The 25,356-nt window shown below is 36.0% G+C and overlaps 1 protein-coding gene across 1 annotated transcript; it reads left to right on the top strand.

Moving 5' to 3' along the window:
- The first annotated feature begins 632 nt into the window (after positions 1 to 632).
- Positions 633 to 16,091, top strand: LOC145786879 (salivary peroxidase/catechol oxidase-like). The gene is made up of 21 exons (XM_082598620.1): positions 633 to 699; positions 2,024 to 2,219; positions 2,531 to 2,637; positions 2,888 to 3,055; positions 3,447 to 3,605; positions 3,848 to 3,955; positions 4,682 to 4,828; positions 6,441 to 6,568; positions 6,988 to 7,101; positions 7,660 to 7,820; positions 8,065 to 8,204; positions 9,069 to 9,237; positions 9,431 to 9,600; positions 10,007 to 10,213; positions 10,461 to 10,682; positions 11,317 to 11,450; positions 11,726 to 11,862; positions 12,507 to 12,608; positions 12,939 to 13,102; positions 13,841 to 13,906; positions 15,988 to 16,091. Exons 1-21 carry the CDS (start codon positions 633 to 635, stop codon positions 16,035 to 16,037), a joined length of 2,916 nt encoding a protein of 971 aa, XP_082454746.1. The 3' UTR covers positions 16,038 to 16,091.
- The last annotated feature ends 9,265 nt before the right edge of the window (positions 16,092 to 25,356 follow it).

The raw sequence follows: 25,356 nt of genomic DNA, 5'->3' as shown, positions 1-25,356 counted from the left end.
ACAAAGAAAGCTTTTATTGTATTTCTGTTCACCCACTTCAGGAAAAGTAACCACGTTCGTTTCCTAATTAACTTTATGAAACTTCAGTGACTCCAGCCAAGCAGGTGAGGTGTGGCACAAAACAGCTCAAAATTAGGCAATACAAGAAAAAATACAACTCGTGGCCTATAATATTTCCAATTGTCTCAGTTTTTTGTAAACAGGAAAAAGCTGATAATTTTTTGGGCTACAATTAAAACAAATCGACTTTGTTACGTGATATATGTTTTAACTTATCACATGCAGGGTTGTTTACACAAAATGACTGATGATGGTAGCAACTCTATATTTATGCCTGAGCACAACATTAGCAATCTAATTGCAAATTTGGTGTAAGAAACCTGCTTATTATGAAAGCATGACGTAGTGAAATCGTGATTGCCAAGTTGTGATGACGACACTAAAGACGAACACAACCACATTTAAACTTTGATACACAAAGAAAAAAGAGACAAAGTATATAAACTAAACTGGAATTAGATAAATTTGCCTTATCTAAAATCTAGAAGCGTCTTCTGCAAAGAAGGGTAGATTCTGGACTTCAACCTTCAACATAGCAGTTTTTGTGGACAAATTATACAATTCAGTCAATTATGAAAGGTTTATTTAATGCCATATTGGTGACAACATTATTAGTCTACGCTGAAGCTCAAATATCAGGTAATTGTGATATTGTAACTTAACACTGGAAAGCTTGTATTTTAACATACCGCAGTAGTTTAGCAATACCAATCTTTATTTAGTTGTTGCTGGTTAGATCGAACTTAGTCGGCGTGTTGTGTTTGTTTTTACAAGGATAAAAAATGTTTCCAACCGTAGTACCTTTGTTTACCGTTAACGATACCTTCACAATAAATTGCAAGCTTTGATAACTTTTAGGTGAATCTGTTGTAATTCGTCTGCTACGGAGTAACTTTGTGCATGAAAAAGATTTTCAAATTGTTTTCAAAACATTTCTGAAAATTTGGAAAGATTTTGTTATCAGTTCAATGCGTTTTCTTCATTTGAGAATAATATGCTTGATTTTGTCCTACGTTGAACCGTGTAATTGACGCTTTGAGAAAAGTAACGTAAATAATAATCATGCCAACGTGTTTGTGCTTAGCTACGTTATTTGATGCAAAAATTACAGTAATTTTCCTTGTTTTAATGCTTCAAAACAATTACAAAATTGTAAATACACTGTGCAATTACTTAAAAGATGTAACACTGTTATTTATAAAATGCATAATTTAAACAATTTGCTTATTACATGTTTATAATACGTAATGACGTCACATATAAACAAATGTTTTAATTGCAAATCTTGATTTCACTAAAACGTCACTTTTTATGCAATAAACCAATGATTGACAGCAATTATAGTAATTATTCAAAACTTAGAAAGAGATAGATCTGTGTCAACGCTGAATGACAACATTGAAAATAACGATTGAATTGATAGTTTATAATATTATCAAGTGATACAAACTTTGAAGCAGCAATGTTTTCATTGAGGGTTTTCTACACTATGTTAGTCCGGTATTGTATGTTACTGGTTTTTACAAATTTTGACTTTTGAAATATACCGCTAACATGCTTTTTGAAAACAAAGCAATGCTCTTGAATCTGGCTTTTGAAGCAACAAGACTTAAGAAACAAGCTTATCAAATGTTTAAAAAAAAGATTTAAAAAGGTTAAATAAGTGGTTTCTAAAAATATGCTTTTGCTTTTCATATTTTTATGATTAGAGATCTTTTATACATTTTTCAATGTTAAAGAAAACAATTATAAAGTGTTTAATAGTCACATTGTAATTATTTACGATTGTTCAAAATAAATTTCGGAATGTAGTTCAATTTATTCAAACTGGTATTTAAACACGCAGTTTAAGTCCAATAAAAAAAAAACGAAAAATGAGGGTGTTTTGTTTCAAATGACTTCTCTGTTTTATATTTTGTTATGCATTTTTGGCACTTCAAATAAAAAACATTTATATTCACAGGAGATAGTAGCGGTATGGATGAATTGCTCGCCAAGCTGAGGTCACAAGGCTACGCCACAAGTAGCTACAGAACAACGTCATTTCCCAGGCGTGTCGTTCACAGACCAACGTCAGTGGCTCAGCCAGGTTCTGCGGTTGCTACTGAAACAACCTCTTGCCATTCGAAGCCACACTGCCCTCCTGTATACTTGCAAAAGTAAGGAGTTGCTATTTAAACTCTTCAAAGTTTGTATTTTAAAAAAACAAAAAAAAAAAAACAACGACGATTTGCATATATTTTTGTAACAAGCTAGCACGAGTGATAAATGACCATAAATAGTTACTCCATTTTTATGTGGTATTTTAGATAGTTGACCTATTCTAAGCGCTTTCTAGGTTTCGCTTCAGCAAATTCTACGCAAGCATGGCAACTATATTGTGAGTTTTAATGCACTCGAGAAAGAAATAATTTATTTTAACTTGAAAATAAAATTAACGAGGAAGTAATAATTTGACTTGTCCACTTAGGTTCATGACGGTCGATGGAACTTGCAATAACAGGGTGGATGAAAACAAAGGGAGGGCTGCCCGTTCGTTGAAGAGACTTTTGTCTCCAGACTATGCAGATAAGACAGGTAGCCTACTTATTAAAAAATAATAATAATTACACTCAATAAATCATGAATATAAAAATAAAGAGGCGATAAAACGTTAGTCATAAAATTAACGTTCTGTGTAAAATCCCGAAAACTAGGAGAAACGTTTTTGTAATCGTTTTTAAACTTCTTATCTGGACAACATGTTCACTGAATATAATACGATCATATAACGTCGAGTATTGAAGTGAGAGGTTCCTTAGCACAATGTAATTCCTTTCTACTGCAGGCCGACCCAGAACCGGAAAGCACAACATACCTCTTCCCTCGCCTCGTCTTATCTCTTCTTCAATAAGCGATGCTGGGGTGAGGCCATCCTCCATCTTTTCCCATTTGGTCCCATTCTGGGGTCAATTCATTGTCCACGATATTGCTTTGACATCGCCTACAGAAAGAAGTATGTGCCCTTTTCTTCTTGATCGAATTTTTTTAATAAATTTGCATTTATTTAACATTCAACTAAGATATAAAAACGATATACCGCAAATTAGTTGTAGCCTTAACTTCAAGTTCTTTAGAAACAATAAGAAAACAAAACTACTGGAAAATTGGTTGAAAATGTATTTTTTTCCCGGAACAGTTACTATTATATTTTTATACTTGTAATATATTCATATTGATTGATGAAATGGCGTAAGGGTTAGTTTAATCAGCGTCTGCAGTACGTGTTGACAAGGGTTCAAACCCAATGTTAGCAGCTCTGAAAACAAGGGATCTTCTTCATTTATAAATACAGTTTCCAACATTTAAATTGAACATGGTTTTGTTTGGTGGAATTTCTTCCATAGATGTTGATGGATCCGAAGTGGAATGCCACTGTGATCATCCATCCAGGGAATGCCTCAATATCCCGATTGCCAAAGATGACGTACAATTCAGAAGTGAGAGGAAGGAATGCTTCGGATTCAAAAGGTCTCTTCCGGTGGCCAACTCAAACTCACTGAAATGTAAGCAAGCCAGACACTATGTAGCCAGTTTTTCTTTAATGAAAGGTGACCCTACTCAACGAGCTCATCACTTTCATCGCCAAAACACAAATAAATTCATTTTATTCAAAAACTTTGTAGCCCATGTTAGTGCATTATGAATATGCATTAAATTATTAATACTTTAATTTTTTCCGTGTTTTTTGTTGTTGTCCGAATAGATAATGAACTAGATGTTATTTGAACCCTTTGCGTATCTACAGGTGACACATCTGTTCGCCAACAATTGAACAAGTTGAGTGGCTACATCGACGTGGGAACCATATACGGAAGTTCTCAGGCGCAACTTGACGCGCTGATGGAAGGATCAGGTTGGTTTGACGTCATATCTTGACTTCTGTTCAAAATTTATGATGTAGCCTCTTTATTCCAAATGGGAAAAAAAATGCTAGCTCATTCGTTTATCAGCTAAGCCACATTATAGTTCTATTGTAAAGCTAAGTTTCAACTCATCATAGTTAATGACATTGCAGAATTAGTTAAAAGCATCCTACCTTTCAATTTTGGGAAAATAAAGTTAAATGTTGAAGTTTTTCTTTGGAAGCCCCATTTTTTAAAATAATTAAAATTATAAAAAAATTGAACAACTTTTCAAGACATGACGAAAATAGCATTGTATTTCCTATAGTTTTAGTTTGAAAATAAGTAAATGCCTAGCATCTTTACCATAAGCCAATCCGGTTGGTGTTTGAAAACATAACCTACTAATACTTAATCTTACTTGGCAAACGTGTGATCAAAGTGTTAATAAATTTCTTTTGCAACAAAACGAGTATGATTTCTCATAAAAGATAAGAAATCATTGCTCAGACCCAACAATCAGAAATGAAATTAGAGCATTCAGATGGCTGACAACAAAAGCTTTTTTTACAGTTTTCTTACTTTTGTAAATCTTCTAAGTACTTAGAATTACTAGGCACTGTACATTAAACCTGTGAATGAAAAACATAAAGAATGTTGTACAACACAACATAGCTTCAAATGTTGAAGCTTTCTAATCGTTCTAACAGAATTGTTTCATATTATTCTAGGGTCAGGTCGCCTCGTCAAATCAAGGAATAGTGACAGCAGTCAAACCGGAAGCATGTTACCTCTCCAAACGGAAGTCAGAAATGTCTCCATAGCACAATCAATGGAATGTCCAGAAATACACAGACCACCGTCAACCCCCTGCTTTGTATCTGGTAAAATAAAACATAGGCTAGTGGTCGTTTCAAATGTTTCTTGCTGTTTTTTACTTCTTGATAAAAGTGCTTTTTTGTCCGCCCCAATGGCTCAGTTGATGTCTGCCCCAATGACTCAATTGGTTAGCGTGTGACTTCGTAAACAAAGAAGCTTCAAGATCAAGCGACACTGGTTCGACTCTCTTGGGGCGTGCGCTTGAGCAACGCATTCTAAGGACTGCTATCCATTCAGCGGCACCTAGTGAATGGAATAATTCTCCGGCAACATTCAATAATCGGAAAACTTCACTCTGTCAATCTCGGTAACCGGCCTTGCGTCAAGAGCCTCTACAACAGTGACGATTGGTGAGGGAAAGCAAGGAAAGCAGTGCTTACCTGAGCGAAAACTATGCAAAATATAATGACTGAATTCTAGGTTTAACTTCTTATTATTTTTATCCCCACGTCCAAAAACGTCAAAAAACGCCTTCGTTTTATCCAATCCTTACTCGTTTTGCAAAACGTCACCAGCTGCTTAGCCAATCAGATGTGTTATGGTTAGAGTTGCTTTCCCAATGACGTCAATGCGTTCAATCGCTAGACTAACTGGTCATACGCACAGAATGGTCTGTCGTCACGGTACACAGCACAGCATCATAAAGGCGAAAAGATTGTTGCTGTTTTTGATGTCTCCTCGCCATGTACTTTAGCCTACTAGCTTTCATAGTCATGCCTTTGCCCTTTTTACAGCGTTGACATAACGTTACTTCGCCAATGAACGTTCAGGTGCAAATGCAATATTTAGTTCGTTAAGCTTCTATACGCAGGAGGCAAATTTATTCAGCTTTTTGTACAAATTGCTTGCGGTTGTAATGTTTAGGCCTAAGTGTTTGTTCTTGTAGTGTAGGCCTAACTGAATATATGAGAATGAACATTCATGACGAATTAAATATTTAGACAACTATTATTCCATGTCTAACACTGGATTTTGGTCCTGCAACGTTAAAATTAAGATTGTTCATGACTTCTAAACATTAAATGGATGTATGATCACGACACAGGCGAAGCACAATTTGACAGATTTTTATTTTTGATTTGTTTTGGAAACGCTCTCAGAGCGCACCTAATTGGAAGTGTTTATTAAAAATTTCTGGGGAAGGCCCCCCAGACCCCCCGCTGGAAGTGTTGCCTTCGGCAACACGCCTTCGGGCTTCGCCCGACGGTTACGCCCTTCGTGCCTACTACCTTGCTGCAGCATATTTCCAAGTTGCTTTCCCAACGGTTTAAGCCACCGAACGTCACTGCTCTACAAGTATGCGAAACTACCAGGAATAACCTGTCAAGGCTTTGTCAGTCCGAGGATAAAGATTCAAAATCAAACTAAACCAAATATGGCATCCGTTCAGTTTTTCACCGACTCAAGTTTATCTTTTGTTTGTGTACTCCTGCATGTCTTTTATTTTTGAGTAATTTTTTGGTTTGAAGATGGACATTCTTGTTTGATGAAAATAATCATTTATAATAATGCCTTTTGATAAAATAAATTTCTTGTATAAAAATCACTTAAATGAGAAAATAAGATCCAAATTACATACATCTTGTAACATCTAATTGCAATAATTATTCAATACAGGTGACGTCAGAGCAAACGAAAATAGCGCTTTGATCTCCCAGCACACATTCTGGATGCGTCACCATAACTCCATAGCAACCGTGCTTCACATGCTGAATCCACATTGGAATCAAAATCAAATCTTTCAGGTAGAACACTGGGACGATTTGTCGATCAATTTCGGCCTTTTCATTATAAACCCTCGAGTCCGGCTAATGTTTCTCGTTTATTTAAAACTTGCTAACTTTAAATTACCGATAAGGCAAGTTCGTCGTCGTCGTGTGAGCTTCTGAGGGGAAGGGTTTATCTTTTTACTCCCCCATATTTACGATGTTCTCGGACTAAGCTGAAAGGCTATTAGAGAGCAGCTAGTCTTTTGTTTCATCATCCAAGACACGTAGATCTTCCACTCCACGAGACTTGAAGATGGCACAATCGTTGATGATGTGATCTGCGGTTAAGTTGAAACAAAAATAATGTTAATGAAATTAGAAAAAAGTTATAATAAGCTCAACATAAATGAAAACTTTAAATTCCGATATTAACTTTGTGACGTTAAACGTTTCAGAATACAAGGTCTATTGTATCGGCGTTGACACAAATGGTCACTTATGGCCACTTTCTGCCAGTGATAGTTGGACCAAAGCACATGGAAAGATTTGGACTGAATCTTCTCAGAAAGGTGATTGTTTATAGAAAACAGAGCAACTTGTTTGTGTTCGGTGCACTGGGTTACACACGTTTCTTTTGTTCACAAGAAGATACTCAGGCAGCAAAATCCGTCATTTTTACGTAGATTCAACGTCTGCTAACGATAGATCAATGTAAAAATGACAAAATCTAGGAAAGAAAGGAAAGGAAAAGAAAAGAAAGTCTAGGAAAGAAAAGAAAAAATCCATTTTGCTAGAAACAGTAGACCAAAACTTGTTCGTTATTTTCAATTAGGTTTCATTTATTTTGGTACAAAGGTTGCCTACATTACATAGCCCAGAGTACAGCAATATTGTACGCAGTAAAGTGCCAGCTGAAATGAATTTGGCCATGGTTAGGTGAAGAATAAACAAAATAGTTGTTAAAATGCAACTGGAAAATAAAACCATATTCAGTACCAGTTGACACATATCAATGGACGCTGTAGGACGTAGGCTGTAGGTTGTAGGACGCTATAGTACCTCCTGATGTACAAGCTACAGTTTTCATTTGAATTTAGATCCTAGCTCATCCATAATCTTCCTTGCAGGGTTACTGGTATGGCTACGATGCCTCATATGACGCCACGGTGTCAAACGCATTCACCACGGCAGCTTTCAGGATGGGTCACAGCTTGATTGGCTCACTTTTTAGTCGGCCATCATCATCATGGCAAAGCAAGCAAGGTGACGACATCCCACTGAAAGAAAGGTAAAAATTAATTAATTTAAATCGTTCAAAAAGAAAAGGAATACCTGAGGTGGCTGTAGAAAAAAACAACACATTTATTTAGAAATTTATTTGTGAATTTAAGCAGCGGTCTTTCACCTAATGAAAATTTTGCTGTCAATTTAAGTGAGCAAGTGTTGAAATATATGCAAGAAAAATAGAATATAAAGTGTGTTTTAAAACTACTGATTTAGATTGTTTTTCTTAACTGTTACATCTTTTTCAGCTTTTTTAATAGCGTTCCGATTTTCAATGGCACCGCCGGAGGAAGCAATTCTCTCCTTCGAGGTCTTATGGATGAAAGAGCACAAAAAGTAGACACAAGCTTTACTGATGACTTGAGAAACTTTTTATTTGCGAAAAAAGGTAAACAAATTTTTAAATTCACAGCAGGCCTGATTTATGCAATTTCACTTCTGACTGACGATAAAGTGAGATCAAACTCCAATTATTTCAACATAACTTATTTAGTTTTTTATACACATTGCAAAGGGGCAGTAGCGCTGACACGGGGGTCCAAGGGTACTTTTAAACCCGGCCAGAATGAATTTAGGGGCTTGTAACCTTTCTAAGGGGTCGGGAACTTGAAAAAACAACGCGTATTCTTTGAATATAGTGCATTTTTCTTAAAAGTGACTTGATTTAGGGCCCGAATATCTCATTGGTACTGCGGCCAAGTTAATCTTTCAACGGCCCTGCAACGTGGTATTAAAGCCTAAAACATTGGCTTAGCTGAGCGGCCTGTAAAAATTGCAGCTTCTCTTAACTGTACCTTCCTTGTCAAATTGGACACCCCGTTTAAAAAAACTAGCTAATTGCTTGGTTTGTTCTAATCAATTGATTGATTGATTGAATCTTTATCCTCGCACTGGGAAAGCTTCTTGCAGAGCTTAATCCTGGCAGTTTCGCATACTTGCAGAGGCTTTGAATCACTGACGCAGGCCCGGTCACCCAGACTGACAGAGTGAAGTTTCCGATTGTTGAAGTCTTGTTGCCGGGGAATTATTCAATTTATTCGATGCCGCTGAAAGGAGAGCAGTCCTTAACGTGCGTTGCTCAAGCGCACACCCCGAGAGTCGAACCAGCGCCGCTTGATCTTGAAGCTTCTTCATTCCGAAGTCACGCGCTAACCAGCTGAGCTAACGGGCGGATGCATTACTTTAACACAATCTTTTATAATGTTATCTTTAATCAACTCATACCGACGTGATCATCATACGTCTTATCCAGGACACTTTGGAGATGATCTTCTTTCTTTCAACATTCAAAGAGGAAGAGACCACGGTCTTCCAAGTTACAATCAGTACCGAAAGTTTTGCGGCTTGAAAGTGGCAGAAGATTTTAAAGACTTGGAGGAGATTTCCAGTAAAACTAGAAGAAAGTTAGACAAGATATATAGGTATGCTTGTTTAAATGATTATAATTACTTTGTTTAAGTCAAAATTAATTGCAATGCAGCAGTGTAAACAACCATAAAATAACTGCGTGTGAACATACGTTCAATGTAGCCTTCTGTGAAGGTAAATAGCCAAGTAAACTTTCTCAAGCTACTTTTTTTCCAACACAAAATTAAAAAGATAATCATTGTTCAGGCATGTTGATGACATTGATCTCTACATTGGAGGAGTTGCAGAGGAGCCTGTGACAGATGGATCAGTCGGACCTACATTTGCATGCATCATAAGTTATCAGTTTCGGGACATTAAAAAAGGAGACAGATTCTGGCACGAAAATGGAGGTGTTTTTCAACATTTTAGAGAAGGTAAATGTACGCAAACACCACATAGGCTACTCTTTTAATAGTCTTCAGGCGACAAGTTTTAGATGCACAGAACTGCTGAACAATAGACGTAAGAGCGGTACCTAATATATTCGCCTGCGAATACACAATGCTCTTTCCTTTGGAAATGTTCATTGTCTCGATTCATGTTGGTGATTCAGCTCGAGGTTGACTTTAAGCCGGATGCAACTGAAACAAACCGGACCATGTTGCAAACACTTGAAAATTTTTATTTTTACATTTGAAAGTTTAATCGTTCCGGCTGTTACAACAATTCTTTAATAACTTTTGCTGAAAAAGATAAATTTTAACTAAAAAATTTAAGCATTATACTTTAATATAACATTGTTGTGACATAAACTTAAATCAATATTTTCTATTTTAACAGATCAACTTCGAGCTCTAAGAGCAGTTAGCTACCCGGGTCTCCTCTGTCAAGGGATTATAGACATGCAATCTGTGCAACCGTATCCCATGTTAGTGGAGTCCAGCAGAAACAGACGAAGACCTTGCTCTACGTATTCCAAGCTTGATCTTTCTTCATGGCAAGAGAGTCGTCCAGTGTTGCCAGATCAAAATGCCCAAATACCGCCATGTACGTAAAAGAACGTATTTCATAAGCAATTAATTTTTTAATCGTATATCTAAAAGCAGAAAGGACTGTGCAATCTGCTCCGGAAAACCTACATAAAGTGAGAACAAAGCCAGAAGAAAAAGAATAATAGTTTATAGTTAAAGTTCTGCATGTGCAGTTAAAGTAACCATAAAAAAACTTTTTTTACAAATTTTAGTTAAAATTACATAAGTCAACAACCAACAAAAAAATTTACTTGTTTGTACAGCTTCTCAATGGACATCGTGGTTTTCGTCATCCTCAAGACCGGGCCATGACGTAACTGCATCCGAAACGCTTGCTCACCTCTTGCGCCATCGTTCGGATGAAGTTTGTCACCAAGTTTTAGACACCGAAACGAGATATGTCAATCGGAACTTGCAAGTTAGGTTTCAGTGCCCACCAGGAACAATAAAATTTACCAACTTCCCACCGGTCGATTCTGACACAAGTATGTAGACAATTGAAGATCTTGTAAGCTACAAACAAAATTGTTGTGAAGCATTGGTGGTTAAAAAGGTGTCTTTCAGCCATTCCATGATTCCTGGTTTCAATTAAAATTAAATCAGGTTCATTTTTTAAAGCATTTTAACTAACTTAACTACAAAATCTGTTGCTTAAAAATACTAAAACAAGCTGCACATTAAAAATTGAAAAACGTGAAAAAGGTTGAAAATTGAGTTGCCAATAAGCAACTACAGCAACTAGAGGAAAATTAAAAGTAAACTTTCAAAACATTCCAGAGGCAAATACTAACCTTGGTTTGGTTTTGAATCTGTATCCTCGGACTGACAAAGCCTTGGTAAGTTATTCCTGGTAGTTTCGCATACTTGTAGAGGCTCTTGACGCAGGGCCGGTTACCGAGATTGGCAGAGTGAAGTTTTCTGATTATTGAAGTGTTGTTGCTGGGTTTTAGTGGATTTTGCTTAGGATTTGTAATTTTGCTTCAAGTTGAAAATATAGGCTACAACGGTTAGGCTATTCGTGAAAAAGAACCTCAAGACCAAAGTAGTTCTCTGAGTGTCATTTAAATTTAACCACTGAGTTACATTTAACAAGTGTTGAAAATTGGTGTGACCTTTCAGTGGTGTGGACGGACTGGCAAGACAATTCTTCACCGGATAGCGCTAGAGGTTCCGATGACGTAGAACTGCGTTCATCGCGGCGTGAAAATGGATGCACCAAGCCATTTGCTATGCAAGTCCAGACGGTTGAAGGGGTCAGTTGCTAAATCAAATAAACTATTTGACTATTTTTTTTTTTATACCGTAGTTTTGTATGCGATAAATGTGATTGTTAAATTCAGCTACATTGCCTTGCGGAACCGTATTTCAACAGAAAAACACAAAATTACGCAACTGAAACAAACTGTTATACTGAATAACGATTTATCCTTATTAAGCCTGTTTACTAGATGTCTGCACTAAATCGTGCTTATTACATGAAATAATAAAGTTTACAACACAATAAATTAACTGTTTAAGTTTATTTTAGGTTCCTGCTGGTGAAACTGGAGAAACCTTTGAAGAATTTAGCCCCCTAACTGGATTTGTTTGCAGAGGAAAAGATCAGCTTAGGAGAAAATGCAGTGATTATAGAGTCAGATATCTTTGTCAAAAAGATGAGGGTAAGTGATTTTGAGTCGCTTTGTTCTGTTTTGTTTACGTAGAAATGTGCAGAAGGCTACCTATTGTTGAGGTTTAGTTGCGTCAACCGCATTGTTTATGTTCCTTTGAGAGATACACTCCCACCGTTTGCTAATGAATCGTAAGCATCCAATTAGAAGAAACAAATGTTCATTCTACAACCCTGTTTGATTGACCGTAAGAATCTTTATCCTAGGTGTGAGCATCCTGGCAGCTTCGCATACTTGTAGAGTCTCTGAACCACTGACCCAGGGCAGTCAACGAGATTGACAGAGTTGAGTTTCCAATAGTTGTTGTCGTTGAATTATTGCTTTCTCCAGATGGCAATAAATGGAAAGCAGTTCTTGAAATGCGTTGCGCTAGTGCACACCCCGAGGGTTGAACCAGGGCTGCTTTATCTTAAAGTTTTGTCGTTCCTACATTCTGAGCTTACCTGTCTGAGATATCGTGCAGTCCAATTTTTTATTTACTTTTAAATTTGGAAATCTTATATTCAACTGTACTTATGTTAAATAACATGCTGCAAACTAAGTTGAACTATCACAAGATGTACAAGGTATAACTGCCTCATTCAATTTCCACTTATGTCTAGTTCGTCTTTCGCCATCTCGACCTCGTGGAAGTGCGAGATCAACGTTTTGGTGGTCCGATTGGGTATCCACTGATTCTCCAGATCATGGTGGTGACATGGAGCTTGTTTCAAGAGCTAGATCAGCTACAAGGATGTGCAGGTGATATTTTTATTCCAAATACACCACAAAATAAACTGTTCACCAGGCATCTGTTTATAAAATACTTGCTTGGGAGTGTTCTGATAACGTGGTTAGGTTCACAAAGTGCATAGAAGAATGCAAGAAAATATATTATAAGTTTTTCCATTTGAATAAGGACCTTCTGATGATTCCTCTTTTAGGGTTAAACAAGCTGGAAAGGTTATTAAAAAGTAATAATTATATTTGACGTATTATAATTTTTTTATTTTTATAACTTAACTTGTTTGCTTTCTCCCTTGTGCCTAACGACCAGACTATGGCATGTAATTTATATTTACTCTTCTTCAGCCGACCAATGCGTATAGAAGCCCGTACAAAGGATGGTCATATTCCTGCCTCCAGAACGAAAGATACAATCAGAAGAATGAACATTCAAGTCGGACTAACTTGCTACAAATCGGATCAAAATGGTCGAGATTGCAATGATTATGAAGTCCGATTTCTATGCTCAGGTATGAGCTACTTTCTTCATAGATATAAATGTGACCCCACAGAAATGCAGCAAAGTATTAGAATGCCGTTTTAAGTAAATAAACACGCGACGAAAGTGCTCATTTAATTAAAACAAAAAATGATTTGCGAAACAAGAAACTGAAAAAAGTAATATTACATTTTTGTGAAACAAAACAAAATATTTGTTTATTATACTAATTTATACATTACAAAGCACTTTAGAAAAGTTATCATATCCTTGTACGTTGTACCTGAAAAAGCAGATTCGGATCAGACTGTACGTGTATTTGTAATTTACAGGTCGCTGTAGCAGATGAGGTTTAATAACCAATAGAAGGCAAGGTTTAAATCAGCTGTATGCAGTCATGCGATTCATGCACTTTAGAAAGTAAATTAAATCAACGTTTCAACGTTGCTAGAGTGGCCAAGAGGAAATGGTCGTTTCGATGGCATGGGTTCGATTCCCACTGCTGCCATTACTCTTTTTTGTTCTGTAAATATCAAGCACAGTAGCAAGAATTAGTTTTCTGGCTAAGTGGTAGAAGGGTCACAATGACTGCAGTCAGCTGATACATAGAGAAAATTGTTCTATGTACTGTCTACCGTTCAAAACAAACCATCTGCTGCAGCGACCTGCTGAATGCGCAGACTGTACAAAGCCTACAGGCGTATATAATGTCAATAGTCCTCAAAGTGTCACTTTCATTATAACAATGTTTCATTATTTGACGTTACAGGTCCTGACCCCAGAAAACAGTCAACCCAATCATCTAGCAAGCCAACCGAGAATCTTCCTCATTTTGGTGAGTCGAAGGATAGTCTTCTAGTTAATTTGTATGTATGTTATTCCTGAAGAGGACATCTTGTGATGTCGAAAACGTTCGATACTTAATTTGTTGCGTAGTTTTATGTTTATGTAAATGTAATAAACTTGAAGATGCTAAACTTGATCACGTTGCTCGGCTTCGTATGCCTATGGTTCAACGAAGGATAGTCATTAGCCACACATGACAATTCCAAGTAACTACTGTCCAATTGTGACTTTTCTGGCATTCAGCCAGAGAGTTGATCCCACTTTGAAGTTTGTTTGGTCATTACAGAAGAAAAAAGAGCCATGACAGTGATGGGAATCGAACCCACGTTATCGAATCGAATTCCCTAGCCTAACCGACTACGCCACGCTGGTTACGCCGAAAAGTTCACTGATTTTACTTTTAGAAATGTTTGCGTTTTTTCTCTATTTTACCTGTAACTTTTTGATTGGTTGAAACGCTGTTTCTGTAACTTCTGATTGGTCCAATGATTCAATTGTCTTGCCAAAAACAATTATGTTTGATTGCCTACCGACTTGAAGACTCTCATCACGTGATTGAGACTAATGTGACGTCACGACCTGTTCCTTTGTTACATTGTGACTCCCTTTACAAAATGCAACGCTTGGAATGATCTGATTTTTCTCAGTATTTCAGCGAGAGCCTTCCGCCTATGTGTGCTTGCAAAATAAATATTAGCACGACTGTTTCATACTTGCAACCATGTTGCTTGCATAAATATTTTGATGAACCAACTTAATTTTCTATTTATATTTGCTTATTTTTAACCTTTTACCATTTTGATGGGACATCATATTCAGAAAGTTAAACATTGAAAACAAAAGTTGTGTCACACAAGTCAACAATCAATCAGGAAAGACGATTGTACAAAAACTTTGTATCTTGAAGCCTTCAAATACCACTCAGATTGAAAAACATATATTTTCAATGACATAAATGAGTGACTACACAACCACTCCGCGTTCAGGCACAAATAAACAAGTTCTATTCCAATCTTTTGCGGTTAGTCATGATTAGTAAAAATAATTGTTCACGGCATAGAACTGTCACTTGCTGTCATCGAGATGTTGCGATATTTTTGACAGTTTTTAACCAGCCGTAGAGTAAACTACCAGAGAACAAAGACTTCATTTGCAGCTGTAGCACCCAAAATTTGATGAAAGCAAGCGTTCACTTGGTGTTAGACAGCAATTTTTCTGACTCACAAAAACAAACCACGTTTTTGCTATCGGGCCATGTCCAAACCTAAAGAGGCTAATTAGCTCTTTGCGCATTGGAAACGTAACAAAAGCTAATTTGCAGGTTTCGATAGCTGAAAGAATAAACTAAAAACAGAACCGAAATCGTTATTACAGTGCAAACAATGTCCAAACCTATGAAACAAACCAATTGTTTTCATGGATTCAACGTTTACAGAAAATAAATCAATATCAAAGTTTGATGTTTTTGTCTGGGATTTTGTTTACTTGTTGATGAAGCGTGCAAGGATGACAGACGGTCGATGAGGGAGACAATAAAACTTGCATTGAAAAACAAACAAAAACTGTGGTATTTTTCCTCTTCCTCGTGTAAATCTTTTTTTCTCTGCAACTACAAGGGTCGAGGGGCATCGAAAGGAGGTTCTAAAACGTTTTTATTATGCAACTCTAGTTCAAAATATCACATTGTGTAGGACCTCTTTATGAGTAGTCTTTTCACCGACCCTTGAAACAAAAGCAATGGTGGCTTGTGCGATAGATTTCTGGCATGATTGACCAAACCTGGTTTGCAAAGGCAACAAATGACATTGTGGCCGATCAACAAAAAGTATACATTAGTAAAAAGGGGCCTTGAAAATATTAACAAAAAGCTTCTATGAGCCACAAACCATCTAAATTTAACTCCGCTTACTTCTTTTCTATGATGTTGAATAATTCTTTCGAGATTAAAATTCTTTACAAGCAATGGTAATTAGTGCTGAACTCTAAATTTATCGTTTTTTAATGATTGTTTCAATTTATTTCAATTATTTTTTCTTAATCACTGCTAAAGATCCCTCTTTATATTTCTAGTCCGTCAGCAAACCACTCGCATGTGTGAGCACTACAATGTCTGTTGCTAAAGTGGAGTGGTCATGATATTCAGGAGACTTGGATGCAACACTGCGTCTAGATTGTGTTGGGAAGTCAGCATCATCAATCGGAACACCAAAATTTGATTGGAACATGATTTCTCAAAGTTATGAAATATTGATGAAGTAGTTTTTTATGTAGAAACGCCAAATCATACGATTTGAAATACGTATTTTGTAATATTTTAAAAACTGAAACTATTTTCTTGCATTCTATTTATTCTTATGTGTGTATGTTTCTTCCATATTATGCATTTAAGTAACCTTTATTAACATACGTTGGCAAAGTATAAGTACTCAAGCCAAGACCACAGTTACAGTAACTAGTTAGTTAGTAACTATCATCATCATCATTACGTTCCTTCCTCGTATTGAGAGTTGGATACAATGCGCCATTGTTCTCGACCATGAGCTGTTCGTACTGCATTTTCATAACTTAATTTTGTCCATTTAGTGATGTTTGATGTTCAAATCAATCTTGGTCTACCTTTGTTTCTTTTACCGTTTATCTTCCCTTCTATTAATGATCTTTGTAACAAGTTTTGCTTTATTGTGTGTTCGAAATGCTTCAATTTTCTTAGTTTGACTATTTGTAAGAGAACTTTGCTTGATTTGAATTTGGATTGTAACATGGCCACCTGGAGATTAGGTGGCCATGATTGTAATTATATGAGCATTTTTCTCTCTAGTGGCCTATCCCGTTTCTTAAAAAAACTTAAATGATAAACCTCAAGGTAAAATGTTTGAAAAATGATTTAATTATGAGCCCAGCAAAAACGCGCTATAATTTAAAAACGAGTTTCCAAATGTAATATCTCATATAATTTAAAAAAGGCTACAAATTGTTTCTTTGTGTGCATCTCGGCATAGATCAGCCGTGGTGCTGTGCGTTCAACTGCTGCAATGAATGCAATAGTGCTGTCGTCGTACGAAGGATATTCAAATATGTAGTGGTGCCTGAAGTTAATTGCATATGCGGTGTTTCTAACAGTTGAAAAGTTTCTCGTTTAAATTCCATAAAATGCTATTGATGGAAATATAAATCAATTGCAGTGTACTGTAATGTTTTGTACAATAAACATTCAACTTTTTTGGTTGAAACATCTACAATATAAAACTTGATTCTTGCTTGGGAGAAAGGTTAGCAACAATTAAAAAACCCGTTTACTTGCATGGCAAAGACTCATCTCACCTAGATTCGTTGAAAACATTTTCCTGAAAATCTAACCTGACTATGTTGACTGCGGTGTCAAACCAAACAAGCCCAGCACAGCCGTGTTGGGTGAAAGAGCAGATTAGAGAAAACGATTACGTTCGCAAAAACTAGTTTACATTTCTTGAATATCAAACCGGAACAATTTCTTTGAACAAAAATAAACATAATTTAGAGTTGCTTGAATTAGATCAGTGGTTATCAAAGACCCTAATAAACCTCGTAAAGCAAATCAGCTCATTACATTAAGGTTAAATCACAAGAAGAACAAAACGGCGTTCTTACGTGGACGACCCTCATAAGCTAACAACATGTCAAAGTCAACAGCACGTAAGCTAAACATAAGCTAACAACAACATAAGCTAACAGCACGTTTAAGTCAACAGCACGTAAGCTAAACATAAGCTAACAACAACATAAGCTAACAGCACGTTTAAGTCAACAGCACGTAAGCTAAACATAAGCTAACAACAACATAAGCTAACAGCACGTTTAAGTCAACAGCACGTAAGCTAAACATAAGCTAACAACAACATAAGCTAACAGCACGTTTAAGTCAACAGCACGTAAGCTAAACATAAGCTAACAACAACATAAGCTAACAGCACGTTTAAGTCAACAGCACGTAAGCTAAACATAAGCTAACAACAACATAAGCTAACAGCACGTAAAAGTCACGTTTTTCTTGGAACAACGTAATAAAAAAGTTGAAGAGTTTATGGATAAAAATTTGGCCAGGTGTAATTTCATCGTCCTAAGAGCTAAAGCAAACAGACTATCACTTTTATCCTTTATTGATAATAACCTAACTAAAGCGTATGTTTACAAGTCTTAGAAACTCTTTAAAAAATTTACGACAAACGAATTAAGATAAGGGAACTGGGTGGCATTAACAAATCTAGTAAGTAGCCTTAGGGGGGGGGGGGGGGGGGGGAGAGGGGGAGGAAATTTTAACAAAACACAATGACGTGTGGGTTTAAATTTAATCTGACCTTGCAAACATACCAATGCATGAAAATAGTTTTCTGTGTGATAGGAGGAGCGATCGCTTCCCTGGATCCGTCAGTGCTGCGTGATGTGTTAAAACTTTGCAATAGTGGAAAAGAGGAAAGCAACGACATGGACCTGTGCTGCTTTGTGTCACTTTTCAACCTGGAATCTTTCTACCAAACAAAATTTTCTTACGCTTGTAAATATCTTAAAATGTATTTTTAAAAACTGTTTGAAAAGTTAATTTTAGGGAAAGTTTACTGGAGCGTTGTGTGGTCGAGCGAATCTAAAAAAGCTCAAAGACGTCACTCAGCCTACGTCATAATCTGGTTACTGTCAATCGCCGGACAACAGATTTCGTAGAAGATGCATGGTTGGCGGGTTTCGGTTTATCATCTGTTCTAGATCATCTAACAATCTAACAAAATGGGAATGGACAAACTGTCACTAAAATTTGAAAGTTTTTTTAGGAAAAAATGTGCAGTCCCCCATTCGCACACCACAGAGTGGCCTAAATGAAAAGTTTTGCTAGGTTGTCCAGCTTTAAAAGTCTTGGGAAAGATGATCTTTACAAGCATCAGAGTGTTGCAAACTCAAATAATAAATACTACCGAAGTCTCTGTATGAGTTATAATACAGTAAAACGTCAAAATTTTGTTGTTTTAATTGTTTGAGTTTGCTTTTGAAGTTTCCTTGCCAACAAGTTTGATTTTTTTCACGTTCTCACTTTTTTTACATTTTGTGAATAGTATAAAAAAGAAAAATACAGCCATTATTATAATTTTCTGAACTGATTTTTATCGGAATGTGGGCTCAAAAATCGAAACAATTCAAACTTGCTGTTTTCAATATCTTCAATTTGTTTTGTAACTTTTGGATGTTATGTCATCTTCAAAACGTTTCATTGGTTTGAAAACGAATTTAAAAATAATTGAGACATCTTACAGATGCGACTGCTTGGTCTGCTAAATACGTTTTTATTAAGCAGTTCCTTTTCTATTTTGTGATTGGTTTCAACAAGATGTCAACATGGACGTTTTTAAAAAATGATTTAGACCTAGTATCAATCAAAAAGGCCGACCTCAAAACTTGCAACTGCCACCATTTTAAACAACAAAAACTGAAGACAAAGAAAAAGAATTACAACACAAGAATGATCACTTTGAAAAGAAGGTTGAGAAGAATACAAAAAGTTACTTTAAAATAATAAGTCAGTTTCGAAAAACGAGGCGTAGTGGAGTTTCTTTACGATTGCAGGCCTCTAACAAGATTTGGAACCCCTAAAATCATTCCGGGTGCAAAATCATACTTCGAACCACCCCTGTCAAAACCACTAGCTTTCAATATTCAACGTTTTTGCTATTTCACGAGAGTTTAATGGTGTTATTTTATCTACTTATGAAATACATTTTGCAAGAAAATGTAAATATCGTATTATTTCTTTTATAAACTAGCAAAATAGCATAGATTTACCGGCTTTGTTGAGTTGAAACAGCCACACCAAGTGATGAAGATACAAACACAACACAAAATCTATTTGGACAACTGCTACTTGGAAGCAATTTTATTTTTCAAACTAATCAAAGCTCACCTACTTGACATTTCTTTTTATTTTGCAAGATTTATGAGCATGTAAATGAATTATTGAATTTATGAGCATCCTAAATAGTCCAGATTTACTTCCAAGATATACTAGGAACCGCCGTAATCGTAACTTGAGAAGTGAAAGTCTTTTCAATAGGCAGGCACAATCTATTTTTAAGAGAAGGCATACTTAAAGTTCGTAAAAGTGGGCGTTGCATTTCGACTTAACGAGAGCTATATGTCGCAAGAAAAATCCGTGTCACAACGAGAATTGATGGAAATGAGCAATAAAGATTTTATTTTAGAAAATATAGATCGTATAATTCACTCATAATTCGCCTCTTTTGTTAAATCTCGCATTTCACCTAAAGTCAGTCTGGTTCGTAAATTTCTTCACCGCGACCCAACTCAGTTGTTAGACATCTATTGATGGTCGATTTAGTTTTAAACAATAGGAAAAAAGAAATGTGTAAGAAAAGTCACAAGTAGCTTGCATAACACAAAAGCTTGGCGAAAATATTTTGCTGCTTTTTAAAATATCTGCCCATCGAAAACGACAGCAAAAATGCGTTTTTTACTGTCAATTTTAGTCAAAAATCAACAACAGCATTGTATTCTGGTGTATCGTATAATTGTTGTTGATACGGGTCACTGAAGATGAAGACATTTTAGTGTTCAGAACGTTTGCTGAACATGAGTTTAGTGTCTACATTTTGCTCTGTAACCGGTTGCGATAAAACATACACCACTTACTACAATTTAATTCAGTTTATTAAGATCTTATAAAAAAATTAGTGCTAAAAGAAATAAATCCGTGATTATTGAAATTAAAAATTTGACTAAACAAAAGGAAAATTTCGAACATACAACAGGGCAAAATCAATTTTAAAAATCGTTAATTAGCGGGAAAACAAACGGCTGAAGAAACAAAAGTAGAAGATACAAAAATTAATGCGGACATCAAGCATTGCGAAATGGACAACAGTAAATTACAAAATGTTCTGTAACAGAGCTCATGATCGTAAACAATGGCGCATTGTCTCCTACCCTCTCCACCAAGAAGTATCTTGTTGATGATGGTTATTCTAAGAAATTCTGATAAAGCCAGAATGCTGGACGATGAACCCAGACGTACGTATGCCAATAGCTTTCTAATTCTGGGTGTTTGCTCATGCAACGTCATAGCCTGTACTTCCTCTGAATATTGCAGAGTAATGGATTGAGGTGTTTGTTTAAGACCTTATCTAATGCCATGCAACCAGTGCCGGTCTTTGGGGTGTGCAAACCGTGCGATCGCACAGGGCCCGCAAATTAGGGGGCCCGCAATTTACTCAGAAAATGCAGTAATTTTTGTTATTTCCAAAGGAAAAAATTTAATTCGATTCACAAGCAAGTAGGCTACCGGTATCCTTGAAGTCAGTTGTGGCTTTAGGGTGAGGCAAGTACTGAGATTGTCGCGTCGGGCCACCTTTAAAAGCTTACATGCTTTTAGGCCACCCACGACATTTCACCATGTGCCAAATAGTTAACATTGCAGTGTGACAACAGAATTTCATTTTGTGGCAATCGCGTTTAAATAGAATACATGTTACTTTCAATACAAAACCATCGCTATTATGCCATATTATGTAGTTTTAAAACTAAACATTTAAAGGGAACGGATTTTTTAAACGCCATGTATCAAATTGCTTAATATTTTATAAATTTAAATGCATGTTACTTCCAGTATTAACTACTATCATTATTATGCCCTATGCATGTAATTTTTAAAATCTACTATTGAGGGGCCCAGTTTTTTTCAAAACGCCATCTAGGCTACCAAATGTGTAACATTGCTCAGTGACAACATAAACCAAAAATTTCAATCTTGTAGCAACTGTATTTAGACATAGCCTATGTTACTTCCAGTACTGAAATGTCATTGTTATTCCAATAGCTTCAAAATAACATTGAAGGGGCCCGGATCTTTTCAAATTGTTTCAAGTTGATTACTCTGTAGTACCCAACCTAAATAATTTTTAAATCTTAATACACTTGTTACTGTACTTAGATACAGTTTGTGCAGTAGGCTACATTTTACACTTATTCATTGTTTGGATTTTTTTCACTGAATAGTAATATAATCCTTTGATTTATTGATGATATATCAATGTACTTTTTGTACCAGCAAAGGTTGTTGAGCTCAACAATAGAGTACCATTAGTGATTTATCCATTAGCTATACCTAATCATTGTAAAAGTGGAGCAAAGAAAAAAAGATTTAAAATAAGAGTTGCAGAGCAATTATGCAAAGCATTCTTCAATTTCTAAGTTTTTAAAATATACTAGTTGCAGTAATGACACCAGTGAGTCTACTTCTTTGACAACATCTTAAATGATGTCACTACTGGTGGTAACGGATTTACTCTACTAAATTTTGAGGTCAGCTTTGCCTTATTCAAACTCCAGCTGCTCCCTATAATGTTAAATTAATAGCAGAAATGCTTGATTTCCTCTAAGTGTGATGTGCTGGCTAATTTTTACCCAAATAACCTGAACGCCAAGTCTTTGCTCGAAGAGCTAGTGTGCTTACAAAATGTAACTATTATTTAACTTATTGAGATATACATCTCAATGTGCTTTTTCCCTTCGATCGAGTAGCTGTATTTATTTTTCAAAGTTTGTATAACATGAGGTATTTCACCGCAAAGTATTAAGATGCATGGTTTACGTACTTGATGCATGATGTCTTCAATAATAACACCTTCACTCGTCTTCAAAATTTCCCCTTGTTGCCTGTTGTGGCTTAGTTTCATGATATACGAATCCATTTCTAGCCTGTTTGATTACAGTATGTTTTAACTTGCATTTGCAGGAATGAGGCAAACAATTTAAATAAATGCTGCTCTGTCACTGTATTATATAGAAAATGACTCTTGCAGAGAATATTGCCCATCTTCAGTTGCAGGGTTACTTTGGGTTTGACAGCCAGCAGTTTTAGTAAAAACTTTTTCTAAAGTGAACCTGGTGGACATTTTGCAAGCATTTCAGACAACTTCAATCTACCTACTTCTGAGTTCAGATAGATTCCGACAATTTAAGCATAATAAGGAGTCCTTGTTGCACAGGTACATTTGGTTGGGTTTGTTTCTTTTGCATTGTTATAGTTCATGCTTAAATATTCCCATAAGACAACATGCACACATTTCTTGGAAGTTGAGCATTGTGTTTTTGATGTATTTTCATTCATGCATTCTATCCATACTTATGCAACCAAGTAAAAGTAAACCGATTTTCTTAAAACAAATTGGATCAGTAGCGTAGCCAAGTGGGGGTTTGGGGGTTACAATGCCAAAGAAAACATGATCTTATCCTTTTGCTATGCCAATGGACAGCACCATTTTATAGTAATACTCATACCCAAATTTTTGTGGAACATGCTCTCAGAATGCACCAAAATCAAAGTAATTTTTCAAAATTTTCTGTGGGAGGCCCCCCAGACCCCCCACCGTTGGGTGTCGCCTTCGGCGAGCACGCCGTCAGGCTTTGCCTGCCGGCCGTCAAAACCCCTTCTCCCCTTTCAAAATACCTATCTACGCTACTGAATTGGATCATTGTCATTGGGGCCCGCAAAACATATTCCGCACAGGGCCCGAAATACCCTAAGACCGGCACTGCATGCAACAACAACTTCTGATAAGTATTATCTTGTTGGTTGCTTTCATTACAAGAGATGCACTTATTGAAGCATTTATCAACAGTCTGTTCGTAGCACCGTCAAAAAATTTAATGTTATCATTTCACCTACAAAATCCAGACACCATGAAACTCTGGAATCAATTTTATCTCAGTTTGAAATTTTGATTGAATTTTAATTTATAGTGTAGATTCCAAAACGTTTCATTTTAGAATTTATATTGTGTCTAAGTTAATTAAGAAATACCCAAATGGCAACCAAATAAAATCACAGTTTGTAGGCTATAGCTTTAACAAACTATTATAATTGTTTTAACTTTGCCTTCCATGCAATAAATTGTAAAAGAGAATACGTTTTCAAAACAATGTTTATGCATAGCATCAGACAGTAGCGTTGAAAAAGAGGGAACTTTTGCACCTAGGCCAAGCATAATTTTCAGGGTCCGTGGCCTATCTAAGGGGAACCTATAGTTTCAATAACCACCGCTTTAGATATAGTGTGTTTTTCTTGAAAGTGTTTCAATTTGGGGTCTGAGGAGTGAGAAACTCATTGGGACCTGGCCCAGGTTGCCTTCTCTGGCAGAAGATGCACAGGTCCCAATAAAATAAGATTCTATTGACTGATGTGTGTTATCGCAATTCTCAGTTTGAGTTGGAAAACCAAAGGTTCAGTTCAATTCAGTTTGTTTTTATTTTGGACCATCACAACGGAAAAACAATATAAGACAAACATAACAGAGGTCTAGAAAAAGGTAAATTGACATAAAAATTAATTTCCATTGCTTTGCGTTATATGAAGTGATTGATGTCTTGTTTTATTGAAGTGCTGTTCTGTTTCCAAGTAGCCTACCCACCAAAAATTGATGGTTCAAGTTATTTTCATTCATGAAGGACCAATCGATTAAATGCAAAGACAATTTCTACGATTATTTCCCTGTAAGAGGTTTTCATTTAGTTTTTTGTACTTTGCACAAATGACCGACAGTCTCTGAATGAAACATTCTTGTCAATTGGGATTATTGTTAGACCCAAAATATTGCTTATTTTTGCACTGCTGTAAATATACCATAAAATATAGCAAAAGCAAACAGAATACTTCGGGAAACAAGTAAACTGACTGAAATGTTAGTTTCCACTACTTAAATTTTTTCGCTGCAACACGAAATATTTTAATGGGCAAAGGCAACTGAAGCCATAACTTTCAGTTTATAATGACAAAATTAGAAACTTATCTTGTCTGAGCAAATATTGAAGTGTCATAAACATCGATAAGACAACGTAATACCCCACTGTAGCATCGTAATTGTTCAAACAAATCTTATCGCATGTTGATCGTGAAGAGACTTTTATAGTTTATTTTGGGAAGAAAAGAAGCTGAGTTTGCTAAATTGGGAAAGGTGATTTCAATGTATAACTTTCGTGGATAAAGCGCTTATGGAAACTTGTGCGTCAATTTTCTGTCATTAAATTAAACAAAATAAACACAAAATGTAGTTGTATCCGCAGAACATTACTTCTTGGAATTAATTTATTCTCCTTCTGGTCTTTGATTACTGCTAATAGCTGTGTTCAAGAACCAAGCTGTCACATTAGTTATACTTAAAGTACGTAATCTTCTTCTTCTTCAGTTGCCTTGCCTGAACCAGGCATCGACGGCCTCAGATGAATAATTAGACCAAATGTTCATATTATATGTTGCATGGATGATTGTTTCTGTTTTGTCGTTAAATTGTTCCAGATGTGTTTGTCTTTGTCTGCCAAGTGCCCGCTTTCCAAAAATTTCTAAAGAGAGATGCTCCAGTTTTTGCTTTCTTATTACATGGCCGAGAAATTTATATTGTCTGGTTT

This window comes from Aplidium turbinatum, chromosome 17 (assembly GCF_918807975.1).
Source record: "Aplidium turbinatum chromosome 17, kaAplTurb1.1, whole genome shotgun sequence".
Lineage (NCBI taxonomy): Eukaryota > Metazoa > Chordata > Ascidiacea > Aplousobranchia > Polyclinidae > Aplidium > Aplidium turbinatum.
Note: the sequence above shows the minus strand (reverse complement) of the source record. Positions and strands in the feature narration are given on the sequence as shown.

Excerpts from the sequence above, each read along its gene's own strand:
- LOC145786879 (XM_082598620.1), top strand. The coding sequence starts at position 633 with ATGAAAGGTTTATTTAATGCCATATTGGTGACAACATTATTAGTCTAC. Across the intron at positions 700-2,023 it reads CGCTGAAGCTCAAATATCAG|GAGATAGTAGCGGTATGGAT; the intron begins GTAATTGTGATA and ends TTATATTCACAG. Across the intron at positions 3,956-4,681 it reads CGCGCTGATGGAAGGATCAG|GTCGCCTCGTCAAATCAAGG; the intron begins GTTGGTTTGACG and ends TTCTAGGGTCAG.